Source organism: Arabidopsis thaliana, chromosome 5, assembly GCF_000001735.4.
Source record: "Arabidopsis thaliana chromosome 5, partial sequence".
NCBI classification, from domain to species: Eukaryota; Viridiplantae; Streptophyta; class Magnoliopsida; order Brassicales; family Brassicaceae; genus Arabidopsis; species Arabidopsis thaliana.
The window spans coordinates 3,137,285-3,150,487 of record NC_003076.8 but is presented as its reverse complement, the minus strand read 5'-3'; the positions used below and the strand labels follow the sequence as shown (position 1 = coordinate 3,150,487).

At 36.3% G+C, this 13,203-nt stretch overlaps 5 protein-coding genes across 10 annotated transcripts; 3 read left to right on the top strand and 2 right to left on the bottom strand.

Moving 5' to 3' along the window:
- The first annotated feature begins 53 nt into the window (after positions 1–53).
- AT5G10070 (RNase L inhibitor protein-like protein) lies at positions 54–2,064 on the top strand. Of its 2 annotated transcripts, NM_203032.2 has the most exons (10): positions 55–234; positions 319–347; positions 459–505; positions 602–667; positions 754–794; positions 886–1,022; positions 1,100–1,190; positions 1,290–1,361; positions 1,466–1,587; positions 1,680–2,064. In NM_203032.2, the coding sequence occupies exons 1-10, from the start codon at positions 164–166 to the stop codon at positions 1,802–1,804; spliced, it is 801 nt and encodes a 266-aa protein (NP_974761.1). In that variant the 5' UTR covers positions 55–163; the 3' UTR covers positions 1,805–2,064. The 2 variants fall into 2 exon arrangements, with proteins under 2 accessions (NP_001318524.1, NP_974761.1); NM_001343087.1 differs by having other exon boundaries at positions 54–234; positions 1,290–1,587.
- A 23-nt stretch (positions 2,065–2,087) lies between these two features.
- On the top strand, positions 2,088–4,739 carry AT5G10060 (ENTH/VHS family protein). The gene is made up of 7 exons (NM_121044.3): positions 2,088–2,514; positions 2,635–2,882; positions 3,096–3,251; positions 3,339–3,498; positions 3,565–3,710; positions 3,790–3,825; positions 3,907–4,739. The coding sequence occupies exons 1-7, from the start codon at positions 2,439–2,441 to the stop codon at positions 4,492–4,494; spliced, it is 1,410 nt and encodes a 469-aa protein (NP_196568.2). The 5' UTR covers positions 2,088–2,438; the 3' UTR covers positions 4,495–4,739.
- On the bottom strand, positions 4,728–6,288 carry AT5G10050 (NAD(P)-binding Rossmann-fold superfamily protein). The gene is made up of 3 exons (NM_121043.3): positions 5,895–6,288; positions 5,525–5,684; positions 4,728–5,184 (listed from the first exon to the last, which is right to left on the bottom strand). The coding sequence occupies exons 1-3, from the start codon at positions 6,232–6,234 to the stop codon at positions 4,845–4,847; spliced, it is 840 nt and encodes a 279-aa protein (NP_196567.2). The 5' UTR covers positions 6,235–6,288; the 3' UTR covers positions 4,728–4,844.
- On the top strand, positions 6,219–13,199 carry TGA4 (TGACG motif-binding factor 4). Of its 5 annotated transcripts, none has more exons than NM_001203341.1 (9): positions 6,219–6,276; positions 11,150–11,351; positions 11,425–11,505; positions 11,582–11,641; positions 11,720–11,797; positions 11,867–11,930; positions 12,011–12,282; positions 12,369–12,596; positions 12,688–13,178. In NM_001203341.1, exons 2-9 carry the CDS (start codon positions 11,193–11,195, stop codon positions 12,838–12,840), a joined length of 1,095 nt encoding a protein of 364 aa, NP_001190270.1. In that variant the 5' UTR covers positions 6,219–6,276; positions 11,150–11,192; the 3' UTR covers positions 12,841–13,178. The 5 variants fall into 5 exon arrangements, with proteins under 5 accessions (NP_001190270.1, NP_196565.1, NP_001330617.1 ...); NM_121041.5 differs by lacking the exon at positions 6,219–6,276 and adding an exon at positions 9,979–10,480 and having other exon boundaries at positions 11,183–11,351; positions 12,688–13,199; NM_001343085.1 differs by lacking the exon at positions 6,219–6,276 and adding an exon at positions 10,141–11,011 and having other exon boundaries at positions 11,183–11,351; positions 12,688–13,194.
- AT5G10040 (uncharacterized protein) lies at positions 6,331–6,765 on the bottom strand (the record flags this gene model as incomplete). Its single annotated transcript, NM_121042.2, has 1 exon — positions 6,331–6,765. One exon carries the CDS (start codon positions 6,763–6,765, stop codon positions 6,502–6,504), a length of 264 nt encoding a protein of 87 aa, NP_196566.1. The 3' UTR covers positions 6,331–6,501.
- Positions 13,200–13,203: the final 4 nt, after the last annotated feature.

Sequence of the window (13,203 nt, the reverse complement as noted above, 5' to 3'; positions counted from 1 at the left end):
TTACCCTGAATGAAAGGTGTGATATATGACACGTGTACTCAATTGTTCGATTCGGTTTGGTTTAACATCGTTCCGTCGGCTACCATTAGAAAACCTAATTTACATATAAAACCCTAAGCCGATCAAAAAAACCTTTGCATTTGTCGGGAAAATCGCCGGAAAAATGGGTTACGGGAAGCATAATCGATCTAAAGGAGGTAATTCAAGTCGTGGTCGGACTGATAATCTTGCAAGGTAAATCTTATCTTTGCGAATTGAGGTTTAGCTCTGTTTTCGATTTGTCGTAGTTGAGTAATTGTGATTTCGTTGAAATTGCAGGGAAGATGAATCGCTTCCTCTTGATCAAGGTACTGAAAAGTTGGATTTTTATGTTGTGTGGTGGTTATGTGATCTGCTTTAATTGTTTTAGTATTACTACCAGTACCAGTAATGCTCTTATTGGGTGATTTTTTATGTAGAACCTGAGGATGAAGCACCAGTTCCAAAAGTTCAATTGGCAATGTGGGTATGCATAGTTTCCTTTATGTTTTATTCAAAGCCAATGAAACTTCGAAGAACAAATTGTTGCTTCAGTACTCACAACTGTGTTTTTTTTGTTTAGGATTTTGGTCAATGTGATGCAAAGAGGTGCACAGGTCGTAAGCTTGCTAGATTTAACTTGTTAAAAGTAAGTATCTTGAGCTAGTAAAAATATATATGTCCTCTTCTTTCTAAGTGTTTCAGCTGAAAAATTCTTCTGTGATGATTTTGTAGGAATTACGGGTTAACACTGGATTCGGGGGTGTTGTTTTAAGGTATACCTCTTTTTACTGTATCCTAGGGTCATTTGTTATGACATTGGATGATGTTTTTAGTATCGTATTTTGAGTCTCATGATATTGGCAGTCCAGTTGGTAGACAATGTGTTTCAAGGGAAGACTATGATCTGATTAAAAGGAAAGGATTAGCTGTTGTTGATTGTTCTTGGGCACGTCTAACTGATGTCCCGTTTGCAAAGCTGCGTTGTACTGCACCTCGTCTTTGTAAGAACTTACGACTTAACTGATAAATATGTATCCAGATCTCTAGGAAATGTTTCTAATTTCTTTTATGGTTGCAGTACCATGGTTAGTAGCAGCTAATCCAGTAAATTATGGAAGACCATGTGAGTTATCATGTGTGGAGGCTTTATCTGCCGCTTTAATACTATGGTGAGTCCATAACATCTTCTCCTAAAACCCATCCGTCTCTTCTATTCGTCATACATTATCCGGTTTTCTAATGTCTTACTCTATCTGTTTTCCAATCAGTGGGGAGAAGGAAACTGCAGAACTTTTGTTAGGAAAATTCAAATGGGGTCATGCCTTTTTATCTTTGAACAAGTAACAAAACCGAAGAAGTTCAACATCGTCACATCATTTTTGCTTTTTGATCGGTGAATACAATTGAGCTATGTGTCTTTTAACAAGGTCTCGCTATATCGCAGGGATATTCTAAAGGAGTACTCAAAATGTGAGAATAGCGCTGAGATCATCTCAGTTCAAAATTCTTGGCTTACTCAGCAAACTCAGATCCCAAAACAACCACCTGCGCTCGAAGAACGTAAAGGCACATCTTTTTCTAATCTCTCTGTCATTACCACATACCTAACATAAGCTGAAATCTCACTTGCTTCCTGTTATTTCTTGTTTTGGGTTTAGATGTTAAGAAAGATGGTGAATCTGGTGATGAATCAGAGGAGGATGATGAAGATGGCCTCCCTCCTCTAGAGAGGAACATGAACCATATCAAATTAGAAGACAGTGAGGAGGAAGATAGCGAGTGAAAAGCCATTGGAGAAATCCTATTTGATCTAAAAAAGTTTCCATCTTTGGCTTACACTACTTGAAAGCAATGTTTTTCAAGTTTTCACCAGATTCTTCTGGTGTATTAATACCATGTAGTATAATGTTTATTTAGTTTTATTAATAAAAATATCTACTATACATTCTTAGATTTTTTAAATTTAAAGTTTTTGTTTTTTTCCATGTAAATATTAAATCTTTTTTTTAGGTGAAACAAAATGATAAAATAATTGAAGTGGAACAAAATATGGAGAAGAAAGAAAGTGAAAGCCCATCTTAAAGTTTGAAAGCACAAAAGAAAAAAACACAAGTTTCCTGATTCCTCTCTTCTCTGCGATTTTAGCTCTAGGGATCGATTTCGGCGTCAAACGTCGTCGTTTTCGACCATCTCCTACTTACTACTACTCAGCTGCTTCTGCCTTCTAGGGTTCTTTCTCCGTTCACCCTCCGCCGCACGAGTTGTCCAGCTCCGCCGCATTCTTCTGTCTCCCAGATCACCGGCTTTAAGCAAATCCGGCTGCTTTTCACTCTAATTCGTAAACCACTTGTGGGATTTGAGCATCTTTTACATTCTCCAAAATCTCTGCTTTCTAGGGTTTTGTGAGTTTTGGTGGGATGAGTAGTGTGTTCAGTGATCAGATCCTGATTGATAAGCTCGCTAAGCTCAATAGCAGTCAACAGTCTATCGAAAGTATCCTCTTTTAACCACTTCATCTCGAGTTTATTATGAAAGTTTTTACCTTTATGCTTAGATCTTGTAATTGTGCTTAATTTTTTCGATGTTTGGTTTCTTGACTCTTTTGGAATCAAGCTCTGTCACATTGGTGTATATTCAATCGGAGCAAAGCAGAATTGATCGTTACGACATGGGAGAAACAGTTTCACAGTACAGAGATGGATCAGAAAGTCCCTCTTTTGTATTTGGCTAATGATATTCTTCAGAACAGTAAGCGTCAAGGTAATGAGTTTGTGCAAGAGTTCTGGAATGTTCTTCCTAAGGCTCTTAAAGACATTGTTTCTCAAGGAGATGATAATGGCAAAAGCGCTGTCGCACGTGTGGTATTTCTCTCTCTCTCTCTTTCTTTCATTCTTCGTTGGAGCTTTTGTTCTTGTCTGGTTAATGCTCAATCTCATGTTTTGTATTGGGGGTAGTCTAGTGTTTGATGTTAGGGATGAAGAGCTTTAAGGTTCTTGAGATGTGTGATGCAATACAGAAGACATGAATAGAGAAGTTAATTGCTAATTGAGATATTTGGTTTACGTGATTTGTAGATCAAGATATGGGAAGAAAGAAGAGTGTTTGGATCACGTTCAAAGAGTCTTAAAGATGTAATGCTTGGAGAAGATGTTCCTCTGCCACTTGATATCAGCAAAAAGCGGCCTCGCGGATCCAAATCTTCAAAACGGGAGTCAAAATCGTCCAGAACGGTAAAACACTAAACACCAAAGTTTTCTTTTCTCCCCTATTAATATCAGTCATATTGCATTTTCCCGGTTTTTTGCTTTTGGATGCAGAAATTAGCATCAAGTGGTGGTGTGGCTGAGAAGATAGCATCAGCATATCATTTGGTTGTTGCAGAAAACTCAAATGAAGAAGCTGAGATGAATAAATGTAAGTCTGCAGTTAAACGAATCCGGAAGATGGAGAAAGATGTTGAAGAAGCCTGCTCTACTGGTAAAAACCTGTTACACTGATTATCGATTATCAAAATCTAGTGTAAATCAACTTGTGTCTCTACAGCAAAAGACAACCCGAAGAGAAAATCTTTGGCGAAAGAATTGGAAGAAGAAGAATACCTTTTGAGACAATGTATTGAGAAACTTAAATCTGTTCAAGGAAGTAGAAGTTCCCTTGTGAACCAGCTTAAAGATGCACTACGTGAACAGGTACAAAATACTTTTCTTGCACTTAGCAAGTTCACTATTTCGGTAATCTAATTTTCATTCTTTTGCTTACTTGTGTCAGGAATCCGAACTGGACAATCTTAAAGCTCAGATTCAGGTATGTGTTTGAATTCCCGCTGCATCTTCGTTTTGTGACCAACCTGAGCTTTCAGCTAATGAACCATTTTGTTATTATTAGGTAGCTAAAGAACAAACAGAGGAAGCCCAAAACATGCAGAAACGGCTTAATGATGAGGATTACACATCAAAACAAACAACTGCTGCCACTACGATAACCGAGACAAATGACAACACCAAATCTGGTCAAGCATCAAAAATGACGCCTGCATCTATTGCTGCAATGCTCACAGCGTCAACCTCATCACATATGATAATGCAGTCTGTTCTATCTTCATTCGCAGCTGAAGCAACAAAGACTTCTGGTCTATCCAAATCAGAGAGCACAGTTCCGGTCTCAGACACTAATGCTTCATTCCCTTCTTACAACAACTCCCAGAATCAGACACCTACCACACAAGGTCAGTACCATGTAATACCTAATCCACCACCACCACAGTTCCTAAAACCACCGGTAATGAATAACCCTTACGCCTTTGGCAACATTCCGTTAATGCCACCTGGGCTTCCGCCACCACCACCACCACCACATTTGATAGGTAATCAACAGCCTCAAATTCCTCAGTCGAACTCAGCTCAGCAATCTCAACAAGGTCCAACTTTCCAGCCACCAGGGATAATGTATTACGGAGCTCCACACCATTCTTAAAATAGAAATGATGTTAGTTAATAGCTTTAGATAGTTCTGACCCTTTTTATCTGCTCGAATGCGGTTTCGATGTTACATTGTTGGGTCAAATCAAAGTAGAACTACTGTTCCTCTGGTTGTAGAATCCTCACCTTTTCCCGTTACAGATATTTGTACCACAAGTTTCTACAACATAATGTAATAATTTCTCCTGTTCACTCTCTATCTCCTTCCTGTATGTATGTATACTTCTATACCTTAAGAACCGAACTGACTCAAACATGGAGACATAAGAGATTCAATTAACAATTTGAACAAAGCTTTTACATTCGTGTTTAAGGTACATTCTGTCTTAAACCCCAACCTGATTATCACTTCTTCATTAAAACCTGCTTCTGGAAAAAATCTTTGAGCCATAAGGGCATATGATACATGACTGCCATGAGGGTTGAATACCTGCCTGACGAGAACCAAGCGGGTGGATTCTTCTTCAGCACTGCGGCTACAGTGTCTCTGGCAAATGTTTCTGCAGGAGTTGGATTCATCCTCTGTGATATAAACGCCCTTTCTCTGATAGCTTCTTCATAAGGCTTGTATAGTTTCAGCTCAGGCATTTTGTTGAAAGTTGCCACAGCTGAGTTTGCTATGTTTGTTCTTATTCCTCCCGGGACAACATTGATGACATCAATCCCAAACGGACGAAGCTCCAACCTGACGTTAAGCAGGAAACATTACAAAACAATTGACAAACCAAAACCATCCGGTGCTGGATAATTTGAACAACTACACTTGTCATGAACATCAAGAATCATCAACCTAACCCAACATCAGACTTTAGTCCTCAGAAATAATGATACTCAAGTTTGATCACACCTTAAAAAAAGATTAGACCATTTCAACAATTTTTAGTTTACTACCATCAAATCTCCATTGACAGAACAAACAGAATATATATCAGCATGCGACATAGGAAGATTATTCAAACGACACAAATAGCGGCGTTTGATAAGTTAAAACAGTGGAACCAAATCTGAAAACGGTAAAAGCAAACCTCAGAGTATCGGTAAGAGCATGAATAGCAGCTTTGGTAGCTGTATAGACACCAGCCCATGGACCAGGTGCCATAACAGTGATACTTCCAACGTTGACAATCTTTCCCTTTTTCTTAGACACCATGTGTGGTACAACAGCTTGAGTCATCCTCATGGAACCTGCATTGAAAAATTCACTTCTTCAAAACTCTCCTAACAGCCCAAACGCAACACACATGATCAACACGTATTTGAGTTCCTTGAATGTCCACAGAATCAACATTTGAAATGGATTGTAAATTCCAATGATTCACTAATAAGCAAAAAAACCAGAACTGTTGAAGCTCCAATAAATGTAATAATTGAAACTAAAAATCAAATCTTTATTACCAAAAACATTGGTGTTGAATGTGTTTTCCATGGCGGAAATTGGAGTCTCCGCCAGAGGTCCAACGCACTGAACTCCGGCGTTATTAACAAGAACGTCGATCTTACCGAACTTATCAATAACCTCCGACAAAACCTTACTCACATTCTGGTCCGATTGCACATCAAGCTCCTTCACGAATAACCTCGAATCTTGCTCCAGATCCGTCATCGTACTCCGTGATCGACTCGTCGCCACCACTCGACATCCCTTCTCAGTGAACTCACGGGCCAGCGCGTGACCAATTCCTCCCTGAGAACATCCCGTAATTAGAACCACCGGACTCTCATCGCCACTCTCCATTTTAGAGTTCCGTGGAACAACAACAATGGAATTTTTTTTTTTGTGCAAACCAACAAATTTCAGAGATTAATTAATGCATCGGATTAGGCTTAATTACTACGATGATTTGTTTTTTCTTACTACGACACCGTTTCCATTAACTTACAAGAAACTGTACTTAAAAACTAACCCAAAAGAGTATAAAACCAAAGCTTGTAGAACTCGAAACTTAAAGCAACATGCCCTCTGGTGATTAGAGAAGCAAATGAAAGTAACATCATGCCTAAACTAGATTTCCAGCATGAGGTTCAAACGTGACTTATAGTACAAGGATGAAACATAGTTAAGCAGAAAAAAGCCACTAGAAACCGCCACAGCAAACTGAGATTTAGCTTCAAATTTCCTCATCAGACTTTCAATCTTCTTCTCCTCAATCCCAAACATCATCAACCACCCAACCTCCGCTGTATTCGATGCTTTCTCTGCCGTTGTATTCACCTTTTGGTTACATTCATCTGCCACTAATATTGCTATGTCCGCCGATGAATCCATTGTTGGATCTTCCTATATCAGTTGTCTGTCTCCAATTCTATGCCAAAGATACACGAAGCTATTTATACTGGCTTCAGTGTGCGGGTTTTGAATGAGGAATGTTCCACTTTCTTTTTATGTTAATCATATCACATTACTTTCTATTGGCTTTGATGGTTTCTTTAAAGAGAAAATTGGCTAGGTTGGTTTATTGATACCGTGTGTGCACCAATACTTGTTTTAGTTACAGACAATGGTTTTAAAAACCTCGATTAGTCGGCATTGTCCAAATAATATTATACTTTTTGTGAAATCATTTTATTCCTCATTATCGAAACCCAAATCTGTTCAAAACACTTTATTGGGCCATAAATTATTATTTCTCAATCTTATGTTACAAGCCCAATTTTATATAAACTTACTTACAGCCCATTTCTCGACATTTTCAGTTTTTGACAAAAAAACTTTTTGGTTTCAAATTAAATCTTTCTTCTCTTTGTGGGCTTTCAAAACTGATGGGGATGCTCTTACAACTCATGATTTTTTGTTTCGGGGGATCAGGAAATGATAGGTCTCGTTCCACGACGATTTTAATAATCTTCTTTTAGATTATCTATCTTTTACTTCAACCAAAATTACTATTAGACGAAAGATGTTGACCAGAATACGTATTTTATTTTTGATAAATATTCAGCTTTTATATAATATAGTAGAAGAAAAGAGTAAAGTAAAAGAAGAAGATAAAATGTAGTCAAAGGTAGGAACCAAAAGGAAAGAGAAGAAAAGGAAGTTAATCTTAACATGATGATAGTTCCCATTTTGTCTTGGGGATAATGTCGCAAAGACTTCCTCAATTTTCTTACTTTCTTCCTATTTTACGTTCTTTTTCTTTTGTTTCTAGAAAGACATATATCTTTATTTGATATATTATATTCATATGAAATTTAGAAAGAATGTAAGATATATATATATATATATATATAATGAGTATTTAGAAAGTAAGTTACTTCGATTAATTAATCAACTTGGCTATAAAAACTATTATGAGTCAAATGTACATATGAACAATCTACTCAATTGGCTACTTCACAAATCTATCTATTTGTTTCAAGAAAATCCTTGCAATGAAATTCATCGAATAAAAACATCATACCTTTACACCTATTTAGTGGATAAGTGTGATCTACTTCTACAGTTGCACTGCCTTCTTTTGTTCCTTTTCACGTCAAACACACTCACATTTGAGCATACATAAATAGAAACAACAATATCTCTAAAACATTACTTAAAAAACTTTCAAGTTTGCTTCGATTTACCTGGCATTCGTATCCTTTTTATCCCTTCGTCCAAAACATTTTTCCAAATGTCGAGTGGCTCGGGACCAAATCCCAAAACATTTTGTCATTCTTAACTTTTCAAATAATCTAAAAAGTTTTATGGGAAATTAAGGATTATCCGCCAACTACGGATTGTCTTGACTAGGTTCTTCCATATTATATAGTCAAAATTCGGAAAAAATCAAGCTTTTTCGAAAGATTTCCGGTGCCGAAAAAACAGTTGATAATTAAAGTCCATGTTTGTAAATTCGAATGACATTAAAAATGTATAACTTATCGTCTCAGCTTTTGCTTCAAAATGGGAACAATATTGAACCACACTACATTTAACTGGGTGTTAACACGCCAACATAAATCACTTTCATATAAAATGTTTTATCTTTGGTGTACTATTTATCGTTCACGAATGATTGGCTCTACGTTCAGGCACTCAATCATATATAGAATCCTTTCTATAATATTTTATAAATTAAACAAAACTAAAAGATAATATCTTTTAGAATGTAGAAGTCGAGTTAAATATTACAGGGTTCGTGAAAACTCAAAGATTGAATTCAAGACATGAATATTGTTAGCCAAAAATACAAATGAAAAAAGAAGAGTGACGACACCCACTCTTAGTGGCAAACCACTTTTTTTTAATAAGATAGCACTTGGGAAGAATTCCACAAATAGGTAAAAGCAAAGAGTTTGTGCGTCATGTCTCATTAATATCTTTTCGAATTTATTTATTTTCATTGTTAATGTTTTTTGTATTCTAATACTGTTAATACATTATTCATATTTTGAAAAAATTGTGTCGACATAGGACTCTTCCCTCAATGACGTCTTCATTCATAGCCTTCTTTCTTTTGTTTGCTAAATGACTTCACTCACAGCCCTTAATCATATGGAAAAGAAAAAATTATGTGTGAATATGTCAGGAAACTAATTACTGCCAGGCAAACAATGTAATACGTGAACAAGAATAATATACGTATGAATGTATGATAACATACTAAAGGAAAAGGGAAAGTTGGTTAGATACTGTTTACACGGAAAAATGCACCAAATCACATAAATTAGTTAGTATTCGTTGTGTTTAAAATAATTAGTAAAGAGGCAAGTGGATAGAAGTTGTGGTCACCCAACACAAATATGTCTCCGACTCCAATGCAAGTTGAAGAGCCAATCTGTTCTAAATCAAAAATAATTCAATATTTCTTTATCAGCTAAGTGATTCCTTCGCAAAGGTTCGTTTATCTTTTTCAGTATATAAATATTATCAAATAGTACAACAAGACGTATATGTGAATCTTTTTCGTTGGCATAACCTGGATATAAACTATACCTAAATGCAGGCCTGCCTAAATGTTGATATAATTTTATTATATAAGCGTTGCTTAGTAAGTTGAAAACTTTAAAGATTACATGCTTATCGGTCTCTTGTTTTGCTTATAGAGAAACCTCAATATTATTGTTCTCTTATATATATTGGGTAATCTTAACCCAATATTTGGTCAGCATGCTATAGAACTATCAAAACTAATGACTACGCGCATCTTATTTTTTTATTTTGACGTCAGGCTTGCGATTATGTCAAGTACTTTGTTTTGATTGATGTCTTATAAATCCCAACATAGAAGTTAGAAAGTTTAACCGCTTCTCTCATTCCCGCGACAAATCTTACCACAATAATATGATTTAGTAATTTACCCTCTTCCCACGCGCTACTAAGCCGCGCGTGTGCCGTCAATTGGCACGTCATCACCGACGAGACTCGCCGCAAACTTTGACGTGTGATGGATAATAAATATATCGTTGGAAAACTTAAAAGAGTATGAATTATTATTACTGAATAATTTTCCAATATACTTGGTGTGTAACATCAGCGAGGTAGTGGAGACATGACAAATGAGAGAAATACAGAATAACCAGAAACAAAATTAAATTAGTAATCGAATAAATTATGGACTTAAAGGTATCTTAAACATGTCAAAATTTGGTTTTTGACTGTGTAGCTGATGTATCTAGTACATATACTTAAAGGACAAATATCACCGAAGAATCAACAAACCAAAAAAAAAAACAGAAATAAATGTTAGTATATATATTTTTATTGACATTTATTAGGATATAGAAAAATTTAGAAAACTCAATCAAAGGTCTCTCTTTTAAAGTTGTCGTGTTCTCTCTTGAATGATTCTTCTTCTCCTTCTTCGAGATGACAAGTTCAGAGAACGAGATTTTACCATCCCTTATTCTATCAGACCGGTTTAAGCTGCAGATTTCTAGGCTTAGCGTTCGATTTCGTCGCTGAAAGTGAAAAGTTCATCTAGCTTTAGTTTTCTCTTTTCATGGTTTCCGCGGGAAAAGTTCGTCTTTTTTGAAGCCCTTTTGACACAAAAGACCAGAACAAGGTTCGACTTCGGATCTCTCTTCTTTCTGAATTTTCATCTCTTGGTTGATATGAATATCATTATCTCTGCTTGACTGCAAAAAAAGGTTCAAACTTTGTGTTTCTCTGTTTCATTCTCTTATTGAAGCTGTAACTTTTATTCTGATGGTTGCTTCTGATATACCATTTCATGATTTGCTATGTGATAATTTGGTTCTATATCTTATAATCGAATCTTGACTTTTATAACAAGAATGTTATATCAAATCACTGGGTGAGAGTAATGGATTTTTTTTCCTTATTGGGAGGTGTTTAAGATGGTCCACCATTAGTGGCTAAAAGAAGAAGATACAGTAGGAACCAATAACTGACAATGACATTAGAGTTTGGTCTGTTTTTGGAAATGCAATTAGAGGTTTTGAGAACAAAATTCAGTGACTTGTATCTATTTGACAACCTTTCAAAAGACACTAGTAAAAGAACAGGGCTTTTCGGGTGTATATGATGACTCCGATGTTTCGCCATATCAATGGAGCTTATAGATGTAGGGAAGGTAGTAGCTAGCGTTGACGAATTGGGTGATGGATAATGACTTAATGTCACAACCTTTGCTTTTGGCTGCAAATCACTTACATATCTCTTTAACTTGTGATCTTGTATCTTTTGCAATTCTTGACTTTGATGAATGAAGTTTTGTATTTTTTTTTTTTTGTTTTGTTGCTAGTTGAAGAAATATGAATACAACCTCGACACATTTTGTTCCACCGAGAAGGTTTGAAGTTTACGAGCCTCTCAACCAAATCGGTATGTGGGAAGAAAGTTTCAAGAACAATGGAGACATGTATACGCCTGGCTCTATCATAATCCCGACTAACGAAAAACCAGACAGCTTGGTACTTCAAAGTTTGCTATATATTTCAGATAAAGTGAATTCAGAAACTAATGCTTGCTTTAATCTTTGTTCAGTCAGAGGATACTTCTCATGGGACAGAAGGAACTCCTCACAAGTTTGACCAAGAGGCTTCCACATCTAGACATCCTGATAAGGTAAGTTATAATATAGCTCATTTGGTTATCTTAATTCCTTGAAGATTTTGTCATTTTAATCTTTATGTCTTCACAGATACAGAGAAGGCTAGCACAGAATCGAGAGGCAGCTAGGAAAAGTCGTTTGCGCAAGAAAGTATGAAACTTTATGTTCCTGCAACTCGTAAAACAGTTTTGTTTTCTTTAAACTGAGCTATAGAGTATTTTCTTGCAGGCTTATGTTCAGCAGCTAGAGACTAGCCGGTTAAAGCTAATTCATTTAGAGCAAGAACTCGATCGTGCTAGACAACAGGTTTGCACAAAATATTATTCTTCCTTAAGTATCTTGTTGATGTAATAATATATGATCATAATGTTGCAGGGTTTCTATGTGGGGAACGGAGTAGATACCAATGCTCTTAGTTTCTCAGATAACATGAGCTCAGGTTTGAGTCTTCTTTCACCTTTAGCGTTTAGGTAGTTTCCATTTGATTTTGAGATTCATCAGTTTTCTTTTTCTTGTTAGGGATTGTTGCATTTGAGATGGAATATGGACATTGGGTGGAAGAACAGAACAGGCAAATATGTGAACTAAGAACGGTTTTACATGGACAAGTTAGTGATATAGAGCTTCGTTCTCTAGTCGAGAATGCCATGAAACATTACTTTCAACTCTTCCGAATGAAGTCAGCCGCTGCAAAAATCGATGTTTTCTATGTCATGTCCGGAATGTGGAAAACTTCAGCAGAGCGGTTTTTCTTGTGGATAGGCGGATTTAGACCCTCAGAGCTTCTCAAGGTAATAGAAAAACCTGTCATTAATCCATAAATTGTAATGGTTTTTTTTGCAATGATTTTGGATATGGATTTTTTTTTTTGTGTTAGGTTCTGTTACCGCATTTTGATCCTTTGACGGATCAACAACTTTTGGATGTATGTAATCTGAGGCAATCATGTCAACAAGCAGAAGATGCGTTATCCCAAGGTATGGAGAAACTGCAACATACATTAGCAGAGAGTGTAGCAGCCGGGAAACTTGGTGAAGGAAGTTATATTCCTCAAATGACTTGTGCTATGGAGAGATTGGAGGCTTTGGTCAGCTTTGTAAATCAAGTAAGAAAGAAATGTTTTTACAAAAACTAACGAAGGATAACAACTAGTTTCTTGAGTTTGTTGTTGTTCTTAAACTGTTTTGTTGTTGTAGGCTGATCATCTGAGACATGAGACATTGCAACAGATGCATCGGATCTTAACCACGCGACAAGCGGCTAGAGGTTTGTTAGCATTAGGGGAGTATTTCCAAAGGCTTCGAGCTTTGAGTTCGAGTTGGGCGGCTAGGCAACGTGAACCAACGTAATTAAGGTGTTTAGATGTCAAGAAAGGTTTGAGACCTTAACAATCAAGAATGGAGTTTGCTGGTGAGTGGATTTTTGGGTCAAGAACAAGAGCAATAACACAAGCTGCTGTGTGATGATGAATCTTGTCTTGCGGCTAAAGGAAATGTTTGAGGAAAGTTGTACATATGATCAGCAACGTAAAGTTTATAGCTTTTTAGAAACCAACTTTTCGATGGTTGTTCTTTTTTTTTTGTATGTAATATTATAGATAAGCTTGTGGTATATATGATTTTAATGTGACATTACGAACTTGATTTATAACCATGGTAAAATTATTTAACAAAATATGTAATAATAGAATGGGGGAAGGGGAATAAATAAAA

Excerpts from the sequence above, each read along its gene's own strand:
- AT5G10070 (NM_203032.2), top strand. The coding sequence starts at position 164 with ATGGGTTACGGGAAGCATAATCGATCTAAAGGAGGTAATTCAAGTCGT. Across the intron at positions 506-601 it reads AAGTTCAATTGGCAATGTGG|GATTTTGGTCAATGTGATGC; the intron begins GTATGCATAGTT and ends TTTTTTGTTTAG. Across the intron at positions 1,191-1,289 it reads TCTGCCGCTTTAATACTATG|TGGGGAGAAGGAAACTGCAG; the intron begins GTGAGTCCATAA and ends TTTTCCAATCAG.
- AT5G10060 (NM_121044.3), top strand. The coding sequence starts at position 2,439 with ATGAGTAGTGTGTTCAGTGATCAGATCCTGATTGATAAGCTCGCTAAG. Across the intron at positions 3,252-3,338 it reads AGTCAAAATCGTCCAGAACG|AAATTAGCATCAAGTGGTGG; the intron begins GTAAAACACTAA and ends TTTTGGATGCAG. Across the intron at positions 3,826-3,906 it reads ATCTTAAAGCTCAGATTCAG|GTAGCTAAAGAACAAACAGA; the intron begins GTATGTGTTTGA and ends TGTTATTATTAG.
- AT5G10050 (NM_121043.3), bottom strand. The coding sequence starts at position 6,234 with ATGGAGAGTGGCGATGAGAGTCCGGTGGTTCTAATTACGGGATGTTCT. Across the intron at positions 5,685-5,894 it reads ATTCAACACCAATGTTTTTG|GTTCCATGAGGATGACTCAA; the intron begins GTAATAAAGATT and ends TTTTCAATGCAG. Across the intron at positions 5,185-5,524 it reads GCTCTTACCGATACTCTGAG|GTTGGAGCTTCGTCCGTTTG; the intron begins GTTTGCTTTTAC and ends GCTTAACGTCAG.
- TGA4 (NM_121041.5), top strand. The coding sequence starts at position 11,193 with ATGAATACAACCTCGACACATTTTGTTCCACCGAGAAGGTTTGAAGTT. Across the intron at positions 11,798-11,866 it reads TCGATCGTGCTAGACAACAG|GGTTTCTATGTGGGGAACGG; the intron begins GTTTGCACAAAA and ends ATAATGTTGCAG. Across the intron at positions 11,931-12,010 it reads CTCAGATAACATGAGCTCAG|GGATTGTTGCATTTGAGATG; the intron begins GTTTGAGTCTTC and ends TTTTCTTGTTAG.